Source organism: Hippoglossus stenolepis, chromosome 1, assembly GCF_022539355.2.
Source record: "Hippoglossus stenolepis isolate QCI-W04-F060 chromosome 1, HSTE1.2, whole genome shotgun sequence".
Taxonomy (NCBI): domain Eukaryota; kingdom Metazoa; phylum Chordata; class Actinopteri; order Pleuronectiformes; family Pleuronectidae; genus Hippoglossus; species Hippoglossus stenolepis.
The window spans coordinates 21,805,176-21,819,659 of NC_061483.1; the positions used below are offsets into that span (position 1 = coordinate 21,805,176).

Sequence of the window (14,484 nt, forward strand, 5' to 3'; positions counted from 1 at the left end):
TTTCTCTGTGCCGCTAAAGGGTTTTCTCTTTCAGAGAGACTGGACCCATGATGACAAATGGGGACTTCCACAGTTAAGAGGAAGGAGCCAAATCCTTCCATCTGCCTTCCAGAGGGGAAAACACCACTTTAACAGCGAGTATGAGACAGACAAAACTATCCTCTCCTCGTCTACTTCCACTCCACCACCGTGCATGAAATATTTATGAGATGTTTATCTCACGGAGATTGGTGGAGGTCACTATTTGTATCTGTATTTGCTGAGACAAAAACTAGAATGTGTATTGTGGATAATACTGAAGGCTTTGTTCCAAAGATATAAAGCAATTGTTCTACAATCACTGATTATAAATAATTTATCATATCAACAATATAAGAACCAATAGCAGCTGAAAAGCATCACTTTGTATGTAAGATGTTATGAAATGTACTATGATGACAAAACAAAGCTTCCTCTACACCACAACAATGTAGTCTGTAAATTCAACTGTATTACCACACTGATTAATAACGTAAAGCAAGATATCGCTGATTTCCTTGTTTATGTAAAAACTATCTTGAAGTTAGGATGATAGAATTTTGATATTTTTTGCTTCGTTAAACCTGGAAATAAACAGATGTTTTTTTAAAGTAGAGGATAATTTATGTATATATATATAGCTAGTCCCCAGAATATAGAGTTGAAATGCTGGGGACTTTAGCTCCTGTATGTGTTCTGCATTGGCTTCTCATTCCAAGTAATATAGGTGGATAAACTGTGAGTACTACGTGCAAGTGGGTGGGTACAAAAAGAAAAAGAGGAAGATGAAAACAAACAAAGGAAGAGAGACGGAAGCAGTTTCCTATTATAAAACATACACACTCAGCATTATGAAGCAAATGAGGTATTTATTATGAATAAAAAAATGTATAATCCCACTGTATGTACATGTATCTAGAAAGATTCTACAGTCATTGAAGTCACTGGATATTTCTGCCAGATATAATCATTGTCTTAGAACAAGCTATATTATAGGTTTTTGCTAAGAGACATAGCCTTTAGCAGAAAAGGATGTGAGCAACAATCTAGCAGCTTTTATACGTCAGTAACTGAGTTAACATGACATCATTTCCTGATGGCGAGTTGCCACGTCCTCCTGTACTCTCTGTCCCTCTTTTCCTATTAAGTCTGGTGTCTATATAACATGTATACTGAGTGACAACTTTAAGAACAGCTATAACTCATTTTTTTATGTTAATAAAACAAAGGAAATCATATTTGGACACAGAGAGGTGAGAAATAGTGAATCTGTTATCACCAGTGACAATGCAATTGAAAAAGTATGTTAGGAATATACAGTATGTTGACATGTTGACTATACCTGTGTGCCCAGTAGACTGCTCAGAGAATGGGACTCAGATGGTTTGGTGTTGGTACTGAGTTCTTGTTAACATTTTAAAATGCTGAACCAAAACGTAGGGATGAAACTGTTACCAGTCTCACTGTATACAATGGTAAAATTACCGAAAGTTGGACCGTTTAAAGGCTCAGTGTGTGGAATTTTGTGACATCTAGTGGTGAAGTTGAACGTTGCAGCTGAATACCCCTCACCTCACCCTCCCATTTCAAACATAAAAGAGAACCTGTGGTAGCCTTCAGTTGTCATAAAAACTCAAAAGGTGTTTAGTTTGTCCAGTTGGGGCTACTGTAAAAAACATGGCGACCTCCGTAGAGAGGACCTGCTCCAGATGTAAATATAAAGGGCCCATTCTAGGGTAAAGGAAACAACAATTCGTACAATTTAGATGAAAGACACTAGTGAAAACATCACAAGGATTATTATATTATTTTACATTTCATTTCTGCCAATAGATCCGGTTCACCTAAATCGTACAAACTGGACCATTAATTACCGTGATGATTTGGTCAAAAATATCCAGCATTGCGCAAAATTAGCAAGTCTCCAAACAACAATATGCATTTGTTGTGTGTTGTAAAAACATGGTGGAAGGAGCCGCGGACAGACAAAGGTTGTAACACCAGAGAGCTGCTAGTGCTCTGGCCAAATGAGAACATGCTTGCATCAACTGTTGCCAGATCAAACACTGATATTTTGTCCTTACTCTGATAATTGGGGACAACATCTGCTTTTAACATAAGTTGTCAACCTTCTCTCCTCCTGTCTGACAAATATTTTAAATATTATCATCATTTTAATTGATAGTAAATATATAATTTGACCGTGTGTGTGTCAATTTTCAGCACAATTTAACAATACCGCCATAAAACTGACAACAATGATCACTTTGGTTTTATAATCGTGATATAAATCTTCACAACGTTTCATCTCTACTAGAGTGCATCATCAGTGTGGCACATTTTCAGTCCATGTAAAAGTGAGAATGGATAACATAGTTAAAAGGGGCATTAATAATGACAGTAGTAGTAAATAAAGAACGTCCATCCCTTCATACCAACGATAGAATTGTCATGTGATATGCAGATAAAAACCTGATGGACCACATCCATGTTTTATTTTCTGAATATTCTTTTGGGTTGGCAAGTGTAAAAGTAACCCCTATCGCTTTCTCCCAACGTCCAATAAAAAACAAAACAACACGCTAATTCTTGACTACATCCCATTATAATCTTATGGTTGTGTGATTTCTCAGGTTTGACTTCTAACAGTTTGAGGATTTCTTATTGTCTTATGGTTTTATGGTTTAATGATTCCTTATGCTTTTATGTCTTCCCTCTGCTTTATTATTTATATAAGTTATGTTTTTAAAACCTGCAGTTCTATAATCTGCAGTGATACTTACAATGTGCAATATTTCTTGTGTATATCCTCCTTACTATGTTTCGTGTTTATGACTCAATTGTTGCACTAATGTAGAGGATATACTGTATATATTAAGTAAATGTACCACAACATTTTATCATTGTATAGCCAGTAATAGCTGTGTGCATGACTATTGACCAACATAAACTTCTCAATGGGACAGTAAAGCATGGCTGAAGATAGCTGCTATATGCATAATTATTATGTGATTATTTCAAATTATTCTACACAAGCTGTTGATAGGTCTGACTAGGTGTGTGTGTGTGTGTGTGTGTGTGTGTGTGTGTGTGTGTGTGTGTGTGTGTGTGTGTGTGTGTGTTTACTAGTGTGTGTGTGTTTACTGGCACTGGGAGTCACCAGAGACAGACAATTTCAAATAATGTAGGCAGGAGCCAACACTAAGTAGAGTCACAATCAAGGAAAAGGACAATTACCAAGTAAAGGAAACAGACTGTAAACAGACTCATACTGTTTTCTATCCAAACTACAGGGTTTTCAGAACTCATTTACATGTCAGTTGCTCCTGTTACTGGATTTGATGAACTAGAGTTGGGCTTCTTCTGATTTAATTCGACTTTGTTCTCAAAATACACAATATTTTAAAAGATCTTCCTCCTCACACATTTTTACAAATTGCTGACCCTAATACTTTTCCATAGCTTGGCCATTAACAAACAAAAATGCATCATTATTATCACCATTATTTACAGAGTGTAGCTGAAAGGTCAGACTGTTATGGTGGTTCTGCTTAATCTGGTCGTTTCAGCATCGTAACACTCAACTCCTTTATAAAATCTGGTTTGTCTCCATAAAGAAAAAGAAATATCGATAACAACACTGGACTGGCAACACTTACGCAGAGAATATGATGGGTTTGAAAACAAGTTGTGAGTAGGATTTTAAGTTTTCTACAAGCCCTGTAATATACTGTACATCCTTTCTTTTCATTCACTGTTGAAACTATTTTGAATTTAGAGAAAAGGGTACTATCAGTTTTGCACACTGTTTACAGTAACCACAGCTTTGAACATCAATGTGTGGGTGAACGCTGGGTTACTCTCACCACTCATGTCATGAAACCATAAGACTGAGCAGAAGAGTGTCTGAACTAATCCACAACTGCAAGTTCAGCATTCTTATACGTTTCAGTCATATCGAAATAAATGCAGAGGAAGCACATCAGCTGTGGTGGTTTGGTGGATGGCCACTGAATCATTTTGATATTGCTGTAAGATGTAGAGCTCCACCTCATGACTCAACCAGAACTTTTTCCATGAGGCTCCATTTATGGCTTCAGCAGAGAGGATGTGGCCAGGAGTGCAGCTTCATCACAAAATTTCCACAACAGCAGCACCAGTTGATCTCTGGACTTTCAGGAGGAGGCATGAGGTCTGCTACAGACCAGCTCAGCTCACAATGCTGGAAACTTCTGAATCCTCCTGGATATTTACCCTCAGAGAATTTGCAGTTATTCAAAAATTCACATCTTTAAATAAATCTCCAAATGTGCATAAGTAAAGCATTCACTGCACTATGCCAACACACCAAACCACAGTCTGACCCTGTCTGTGTTGTCCAGACACCAAGAAGCCATCAAAGGATTTTTTACGGAATGACTCAAGTACTTTACCAACGCCCCATGCCAGCATGTACACGCTTCTGTTCTTCCGTTCTTTAACGGTTCAGCTTTAACGATTCACTTCAGTGGCAGAGATCAAACCAAGCGAACCAGGTCACAACCTGAAGAATATAATGACGCATAAACTGTCACTGGGGAAGATTATATTTTCTTAAAAAGTAAATATATCCATCACTATGTTACATCAAGTATGTGCAGCTCTTTGATTAGTTTAATGAACTCATTGATGATGGGCATTAGCTGAATGTCTTGCAGGGTGTCTACAGATATAAACAAGTTCAATTTAAGACCTTTTTAATACAACTTGAAATTAATTTTAAGATCAAACTTGAAATGGAAACACAGACCAAAACTGAAAATATACATCTTCCAAGTAAACAACCTTATGTCCATTAGACCCCACCACTTGACCCAAGTCCCAGAGACTTTGACACAGCGCTCTTTGCTTCATAAGCACTTCCAGGTTTTGTTTTTAATAACCAAGTCACTTACATTTTGCCATATTCACAAACTAGGAAGCAGACAGTTTAAAACAAAAACTTAACTAGAAACAGACAAATGATGCAGCACATAGCGGAACTATTAATTCGTCTTCATGGTCAAACAGAGGAGTGAACTTTTTGCTGTGGCTTTTGGTGTGATCTGAAGTTAAGAAAATGTTATACTTTTTAAGGCCTTTTATTTGTAAATTGGGTGGGGCTCCAGCTGATATCTGATTGGCCCCTGAAGTGCCCCTGTCCCTGTCAGTAGTCTTAAAAAAAATTGTCAGTTACAAACTATTCAAACAATAAAGATGACAATTGATCTAAGCTCTTTTGAAGAACACAATGTGCCTAAACAATTTTCAAAATATATTCAATGACGTGGCATTTCTCAAAGCTAAAGAGTTAACAGTAAACAAAGGAATCACTTCAATGTGCACCTGATTAAATCAGGAATTGTACACAGATGTTGGACATATAATTGGCCTCACTGTATAAATTGTGGCCCAAATCCTGGATCCACCACGGTCACAGCAGTGTCGAGTTAGTGGTTAGTGACTATTCTTAAGGTTTCAAGCCATAATAACCGGTATATTTCATTTTGACATGGTGCTAAGGGTTATTAAGCTTCTAATTGAGGTCAAACGATTCTTCAAATATCACAGAACATTAATTAACATTGACTTTGGCAACTGAAACATTTCTTTTCTTTGAGAAATCTTTGACAGTGGTTTTCAAACAGCTGGACTCGTCTCCTCTCCTGCTCGACAAGGCCATTCTTGAACACTATTAATGTAATGGATCTGACTGACCTCCTGGGCTCAGACGTCTCATTGGCATATGGCCGCCATCGTTGCCAACCTTCTTGAACCATTGGGAACCATTCAACCCTTGATGATGGGCACATTTCCAACCTGTGTGGCACCAGTCCCATCGAGGGGGAAACTGCGTCACAGGATGAAAGCAAACCTTTCAAATCCATATGGCAGCAGTGTTTAAAATTTACCAAGCCCTTATTCATGGGGGGGAAATGTACCTGCATACCAATTTGTACATTACTTAGTCAAACAGTACATTAGTTTGACAAACTGAGAGGAGAAGAGCTCCATAAACTTCAAGAAAGCTTTACGGCCAAGAAGTTTTATGAACTTGAATGCCAACTTCCATTCAAACTATGAAAACTGTAATTTACGGTTCAAACGAGGCCGAGCATCAGCCTCACACAGCGATCCAAAATAAGGTACGAGAAGGCAGCACCAGACTGTACAGTTTTATCTGACAGATAATTAGGTGAGGCGCCGACAACTGTAAAGCAACTGCATCTTCTCAAGAGCAGCAAAATGCATAGGATCGGTATCTAATGTGACACATTCTCCAACCTCCTGCTCATGTGAAGCACCAGCAGCCACTTTAGTGTAACTTTTATATGATGACAGCTTGACAATCTGTACCAGCACTATCTGTGAAATAATAAGCATAAGAAATAAGGGTATGAACCAGCAATCACATCCCCGGGAAAACTTGCAGCGGAGCATCCTGTACAATGTCAGATAATATTATTATCTCTCCGCTGTATCAGCGATCGTTTCCCATACAAGTTGTCAGAGTGGTAAATACTACATCCTCTTACATCCCACGGGAAGCTGTACCTGCCAGCAGAGCACTGCTGCACTATCATGTGATAAGAGCAGCATGAGGACAGGCGACATCCTCACTGCAAGCTGAAGCACAGCATCTCTGTCCCAGTGGTTCCACAACCTTTTTTTGGTGGTAAAAATAGCAATGATAACATGAAAGTCTGAAAAATAAGCATAAGTTAGTGTAACAGATTTTCCCCTATTTTGAATATACTCTTATTGATCAGTTTAGTCTTGTGACCGCTTGTTAGTTCTCAAACAGCAGGTTGGGTATAACTGAGTCTATCCTGACACGTACATATCAAACCTGCACAGGTCTTAATCCAACTACACCCTGTATGAAGCCAGATATATATGAATCTCCATGTTGGCATCCAACAGTACCTATGTTTTTACTGTAGTCTTAACAAATAAGTAATCTTTTATAGTAAGCCTTCTCACTGTTTTTATATGTTACACCTGTACATACTTGTACACACTATTTTAGTATGTTTTAATATATTTTATGTATCTTTATTTACAGGGCAAAATGACCAGAAATAAGATTAAAATGCTTTCTTTATTCAGTCGTTGTTGATTACTGTCAGGATAAATGTCACGTTATTGAAAGTGAGTGAAAGTTAAGTTTTTTAACTCAATATTCAAAGCACTTATGTATTATACCTCTTTATCATGCTTACACAACACATAAGCAATATATCAACAGGAAGACTTTGTTATATTGCTAGTGATGAAAATTATACTGGGATAATTATTGTAATCTCTTTTTAATCGCCCAGCTCTATTTGTTTGTATCATTTAATTCCTTACTCTAATTTTTAGCTGCTGTCAGGTGTATTGTCTGATGTGTTTTTGTTCTCTCTGCAATGACAATAATAGAAATTATACCATATTCTATATACATTTACAGAACATACAAATATAAATTGGCCCTGTTTATAATCTAAGTCATACACTGGGTGCGGGTTTATTTTTTGGCCAAGTCGCCACGTCTTGTGTCAGTAAATGTAAAAGCACCTTCGTGGCCCCATTTTGAATTATGATAGTTGCACTGATAAAATGCACTGATGCAGTGTTCCCTTCTTGTCGAGAGGAGGCGCAGTACTTTTCAGTCATGACTGTTACTTGCAGCATCTGAGGAACAATATAACACAGCTTAGCACGTATCGGCAGTGAGTATTTATAGTTTATATATTTATATATATATAGAGCCAGCAGAGCAGATAGAGGATGGGGCAGAGAAGAGGGCTGAACAACCAGCTGCTCTGACCTCATGAGCTCTGGGCTGTCCAGCTGTTGCTCGTCTTCACACATAACTGAACTTTACTCTTATACTTTAAGTTGATCTACATAATAAAAAAGCTGCTCGGGTTCTCCAGTCTTACCATGTTAGTAGAAACCAAACTTAGAAACAGCTCCAGCAGTCCGGCGGCGGGGACTCTTCTCCAGTCGACGTGTTCCCCTCAGTGGTTCATTCCTCTGCGGGGGAAACAACAACAGTCCCGTTCCTCTCAGGGTGTGTGGCGGTGGATAAAAAGTACAGGATGTAGTTTGTATCTTCACACTCTCTGGGTTTGCTCCATTGATCTGAGACGCTTCTCTTCACTGAAACCACTCCTTGCTGCTTTGTCCAGCACTGACGTCATGCCGGGGGGAAACCAGGCTGCTCAGTGCAGACCCCCGGAGTTAACTGTTTGAACGCACCGGCCGTGAACGCACCTCCACTCTGCTGCAGTGGATCATATAATCAAAGTTTGTGTTTGTGTGTGTATGTGTGTGTGTGTGTGGAGAGACACTGTCTGTGGACACCCGACATCACTTTTAATATCTATACCATTATGGTGTGACTTTGATTTATCACACGGTCCATGAACGCACCACTGCAGTTGACACAGTATATAGCTGGGTGATGTTTTATTTTCTATTTTCTGTTTTTATGTCTGAGCACTTTGTAAACACGTTTTTGAAAAGTGCTGTATAAAGTTTATAACTATTTCATATGGTCAAGGTAAAAGGCATAATATCTGTCTCGTCGATAAATAACACATTATGGCTGGTATTATGGCAATATCACTTTCTTTTGCTTTTGCATTGTCAGCGACCTTTAACTGATGTTGTTTGATTTGATCTGCTGTCTCTGATTTTAGATCCAAAATTTGCTATCTTTGATTTTGAAATAGTTTGCATTGATTTGCTTCTTGTGTTTTGTATTCTTATATTTATTTGTCCTCTTTGTGAAGCTCTATGTAATGGCTGTTTGAAAGGTGCTGCAGAAATACATTTATTATTATTAATATTATTATTATTATTAATATATATATATTAATACAGTAATAGTGTTGTTAATAATAATAATAATATAAGAAGAATATCAAAATAAACAATTCATATCAGTCTCGATTATAATCACTACAGGGACGATATTATGGGGATATGCCATAAAGTGTTATGAAGAAAACATATTTCACATAATTCAACATTGATAAATATCACAATAAATCTCTTATATACATACATATGTATTAGTTAAAACAAATAGTTTGATAAACACTTGATAAACAGCAAAACATTGATCCAATCTGAGGTAGATCCATTTTGTATTATACTTCCTCACTTTGCTTACACAATGCTTAACCGTGATATCAAAACATACATTGACCTTTTGTTATCTTGCTACGGATGAAAATTATATTGCTATAATTACATAAAAAGAGATGTATTTAAATGACCACTTTCCACTTTGTGTTTTCATTAACATGGATTTGTGGATATAAAGCTCTACGCTTTGTGAGCAGAGATTCTTCTGATAAATACACTTCTAGTTGGACTGGTGATCGTTTAAACACAGACAGTACAACTGCTGTCTGGAACCACATTTGACCAAAACATTACACAGCTTTGGAAAATCCTGAATATGCAACAGGAAAATCAATTTGGAACATGGTGGAGGAGAAAGGGACACAAGGAGAAGACAGAAAGCAAGAGGAAGAGTATGCACATGGTGTGTGTGTGTGTGTGTGTGTGTGTGTGTGTGTGTGTGTGTGTGTGTGTGTGTAGTACAGTTTTCCAGTGATTAATAGACATAGATACATTGGGGAACACAGAGTGGTAAAATCTCCTCATTTTGCACAGGGGACGTGAACGTTCCTTGGACCACCTGACTAAAACCAGGAAGTGAATCGACTGTCAACAATAAAACGGTGAGTGTGCAGTTATTCTATAAAAGTCTTGTTTCTGTTCGACATTTATTTCAATGCTATCAACGCGTTGTTCAAACCAGCGATACTACACTCACAGCTCGCGTCTAGCTCAGCAAACCGAAGTAGTTATGTAGCTAAGGCTAAGTAGCTAACCGTCGTTGCGAACACAGCTTGTCCTCCCTCCCCCCCATAAAGAAACGTCAACCTATTAATGTTAAGAGTTTCCACTTTTACAAACAAAACAAAAATATGAATGATAATATGTGACTTTCAGCGAACACATTGACAGTTCATGTCCTCACAGTCATTTCAGCAGCTAGCTTACTGAATGATGCTCCCATGTCAAGACATGTCTCTTGTGTCTCTGTGATGGGACAGATATGATGTCATCAGACTGGCAATTGTCTCTGAAGCTGGCGGATCGGCCCAAATCCACCTTCCACTTCCCCGACATGATGCCCGGAGATGTTTCCCCCGGAGGATACAGAGTCGCCACCTTGAAACAACTTGTGGCCGCTCAGCTCGCAGACTCCATCCCGGACCCTGAGCTCATAGGTCTGTTACAGCTGTGGCTGAAATGTGTCTGTGTTTGTGTTTGTGTTTGTGTTTGTGTTTGTGTGAGCGACTGGCAACACAACATCTCCACTATTGTGCCATGTGATCTTCTCATTGTGTGTTCATGTTGCTGATCAGAGCTGGTCCACTGTGGGCGGAAACTTAAAGATGATCTCACACTGGACGCCTGTGGGATTCAACCAGGATCCACCTTGCACATCCTCAAAAAGACTTGGCCGGAGCCAGAGAACAATCCAGGTGTGTGTGTGTGTGTGTGAGAGTGATATTTGTGTTTGAGTATTGTCCGTGAAACTGAGAATCTGAATCTAATTGTGTGTGTGTGTGTGTTTCTTCTCCAGAGCCTGTGAACAGAGCGACTGCAGCCAGAGAGTTCCGAGTGTTTCATGCTGCTCTTCACTCTCTCAACTCTTCCTACAGAGACTCGGTGAGTAGGAAACACAGTGTCCAGCAAGTAAGAGCCAACAGTGAGCTGCCCTGGGAAGTATTCTCCCTACAAAGCTCCAGAGAGTGTAAATGATGAACTAAAGTATCTGCTGAAACTGTTGCAAGTACATTTCAGTCAATGTTTAGAAACTAAGTATTCACGTGATTTCTCTTTATCCCCAAATATGTGCTCATTCTTTAGGATAAAATCTCAGTCTTTGGTTTAGAGCTTGTTTAGATTTACTGGCCTGGTAATATACTCTGTCTCAAGAGAATCCTGATGTTATCCCTCCATTATCGCCTGCCGCAGGGTGGCTGGAGCCAATCCCAGCTGACATTGGGCAAAAGGCAGGGTCCACCCTGGACATGTCTCCAGTGTATCGCAGGCTTGGCATGTGGAGACAAAAAAAACACAAAACCAATCACGCTCACATTCAAACCTATACAGACAATTTGAGTCTCCAATGAAAATAGGCTGCATGTCTTTGGACTGTGGGAGGAAACCCAGAGACAACCCACACAGACCTGATGAAATCCTAATGATCATATTCTACATCTCTGATCTTTTTGAAAACTTTGCACAATTGTCATTAAATTAGACACGGTTGGGTGAGGACATAGAGTTCATCCTCTCCTCAATCCAAACCTCGTCTGTGGGATTTGACCCAGACAATAAACTGCATCCAACAGAGTTTGGGAACTTCCTCATGCCTCACACATAGTAAAACATTAATGATGTCGTCCTTCACTGTAGAATGCAGGAATGCATTTGGGTGTTTTTGTTGCACTAGTTTTTGGTCTTTGACCTGAAATCTATTTGACTTGAGAAATCTGTGCAGCTGCACATGTGTCCACAGCTGTTTACTTCTGATAGGATCACTGTAGCTCGATTTTAGTGGGAACAGAACCCGGGCGGCTCAGAGCTGCTCAAAGATTATCTGTCACAGAAACAGGTTCGGCTGTTGAAGTCTGGCAACTTCCTGATACTCTGTAAACCTACCAGACACAAATAGTTTGAGTGAAAAAGAGAGAGGTCAGATAGGAAAGGGCATATAATTCATCCACAAACTGGTTCTGGCAGCTCACTCATTGATACAGCTTCACAGATGTTGGCACAAATACCCGATGTGTTGATGGAGATTCTGGTCAGCAGCCGATGGGGTCATCTCACAAACCATTGAGATCGCAACAGAGCACTGAAGAAATGTTTCAACCAACGACAGACCTCAGCATCTGGAGAGGATTCCTCTCACAGCACGGTTTTATTTTGTGAAAAATAAAGCAATATTACTAAACTCTGACAGCAGAACCAATCCTGGAAATACACCAGAGATTTACTGTGTTGTTGAGGATTCATATATTGAGCGCTGTATTATGATTTAAAATGTTTGGGCAGTGAAGTGGTTCCATTTGTTGCTGCTCATTTCTGTCTGACATGCTGTCGGCTCGCTGGTTTATCTCCATCCAGGAGATCGACAGCCGCACATAAAACATCGGTGGCGGTAGTGGGGAACTAATTCTACTTTACTTAAAAAAACTACATATAATTCTGAAATAAATGATTTACAATATGTGTGTAGACAATATTGCTAAAATGGCACTTTCTGTCTGTCTCCCACACATAGGTTTATAAAATGCTAACGAATAAAGAGTCGTTGGATCAGATCATGGTGGCCACTCCGGGACTCCGCACAGACCCAATCGCTTTAGGTGAGACCTGCTCGGTTGTATTTGATTATCCCGTGTAAATATGTAAATAGTAACATTTGCCCCGTGGATCTGTTCAGGTGTTCTCCAAGACAAAGACCTCTTCGTGCAGTTCACAGACCCGAGCATGTTGGATATGTGAGTGCTGCTTGTCTTTGTTATTTTGTCTCTGGCACACACATACACAATCGTAAGCCTATTTAATTTCACATCTCTACTTTGTCTGTCGCCAGATTAATCAGTTCACACCCAGCGCTTGTCAACGCCATCATCTTGGTCCTGCACTCTGTGGCGGGCAGTATGCCCACGCAGTCCAGCGCCAGCTCGTCTCGCAACGTCTCTGCCAGTTCCTACAGTGATATGCCTGGTCAGTTAACCAACAGTAAAACTAATAATAGTAATACTAATAACTATTAGTTTGCTGTTGAAAAGCACCAAATATGAAAACAACTGAATTTACGTGGTAATAGTAAACATATTATTGATAGCAGTATAGTGTCTGGTCTTTTAAAATTGATCACTTATGTTTGAGATTAAAATAGTTCTTTTGATTCACCTACAATAATCAGTTTTTGTTGTTTCCACTAAAAAACGTATGGCTCATTATTTGTATTCCCCAGGAGGCTTCATGTTTGAGGGCATGTCTGACGACGAGGACGATTTCCAATCGGTGAGTCCCTGTGGTTCCTGCTCGTCATCAGACATCAGTGATAATCCTGAGGTCATTAGGTTATACCTGTGTTTCTAAATGTGTGTGACAGGGAAGCCCAGCCGGACCCTCCAGCAGAGCTGGGGGCTCAGCAGGAATTCGACCAGTGTCTCTGAGCCACAGCGGAGCCGCAGGCCCTCGACCAATAACGCAGAGTGAGCTGGCGACCGCTTTGGCCCTCGCCAGCACGCCGGACAGCAGCGCAGTCACTCCCACGACAGCAAGCCAGGTGAGATTTATTTACATTTCAAAAATATGTACAAACCATTGCATATGTTCTGTTTCAACCACTGAACTGATGAACATCAACTGAGAGAAATCACCAGAGCATTTCAACCTCAACCAGGCTAAAACTGTGCAGCAACGATTCACACTTCACACACACATATTAGACCTGATGACATCAAATGAATCACATTTAAAAGCAATAAGCTGGTTACTGTGGTCTGTAACAGGCTTGATGGTGTTAAAAAGCACTCTGCGTTGGTTTAAGTTAGAATTTATCAGGTTGGACAAAATCAAACCTGGCTACACTCCTGCAGATAATACTTTTATCTTTGCTTTTTTTCCCTTAACTGTATTTCTGTACTTGATGTAGTCGGACCCCTCCAGTGGCGTAGCCCCGATGCCAGCAGGGACCCCGGTCAGTAACGATCTGTTCAGCCAGGCTCTACAACAAGCTCTGCAAGCCACCAACATGTCCGCTCTGCAGGTGAGACTGTGAGCCGGCCGACTCATCCCCATATTCAGTTCATGGAGGGAAATGTGCTTGGGAAATGTTGTAACGTTTAAAGTTATTCGTATTTTAGTGGTATCAGTTGAAGGTATGTTCTACGCCTGCAGAACTGTTAACACAGGGTGATCTTTAGACTAATCATAATGTGTTTGGGTTTGACCAGGGACGCTGGCAGTCCCAGATGCAGCAGCTCAGGGACATGGGGATCCAGGACGAGGAGCTGATGCTGAGGGCGCTGCAGGCCACAGAGGGGGACATCCAGGCCGCCCTGGAGCTCATATTCGCTGGAGGCCCAGGACTCTGAGGTCACACACACCATGGACAGAGGACAGAGGACAGAGGACAGAGCGTGAGGAGGCTTGTAATGCTGCTGCTCAGAAATGACAGAAAAGAGACATACACTTTTAAATAAACACACATCAACCATTTCAACTCAGCTCCACATACCGCAGGTCATGACACATTGTTTGTATTGATTTGACTTGTAATAAAATGAGACATGTTTACCTCAACAACTCATCAACAAGTCTTCCTGTTATTGGTTCGAAATACAT

At 40.0% G+C, this 14,484-nt stretch overlaps 2 protein-coding genes across 2 annotated transcripts in view; one reads left to right on the top strand and one right to left on the bottom strand.

Annotated features, from left to right (window-relative positions):
* The window catches only part of cd276 (CD276 molecule), a 72,213-nt gene extending 63,949 nt beyond the window's left edge, over window positions 1-8,264 (bottom strand). Inside the window, exon 1 of the mRNA XM_035155155.2 lies at window positions 7,965-8,264. The gene's annotated coding sequence lies outside the window, so the exon portion shown is untranslated. The remainder of the gene's footprint in view (window positions 1-7,964) is intronic.
* Window positions 8,265-9,629: 1,365 nt separating this feature from the next.
* LOC118106518 (ubiquitin-like protein 7) lies at window positions 9,630-14,453 on the top strand. The gene is made up of 11 exons (XM_035155135.2): window positions 9,630-9,779; window positions 10,158-10,334; window positions 10,473-10,592; window positions 10,694-10,779; window positions 12,404-12,488; window positions 12,566-12,623; window positions 12,719-12,852; window positions 13,106-13,155; window positions 13,247-13,423; window positions 13,793-13,906; window positions 14,094-14,453. Exons 2-11 carry the CDS (start codon window positions 10,160-10,162, stop codon window positions 14,232-14,234), a joined length of 1,140 nt encoding a protein of 379 aa, XP_035011026.1. The 5' UTR covers window positions 9,630-9,779; window positions 10,158-10,159; the 3' UTR covers window positions 14,235-14,453.
* Window positions 14,454-14,484: the final 31 nt, after the last annotated feature.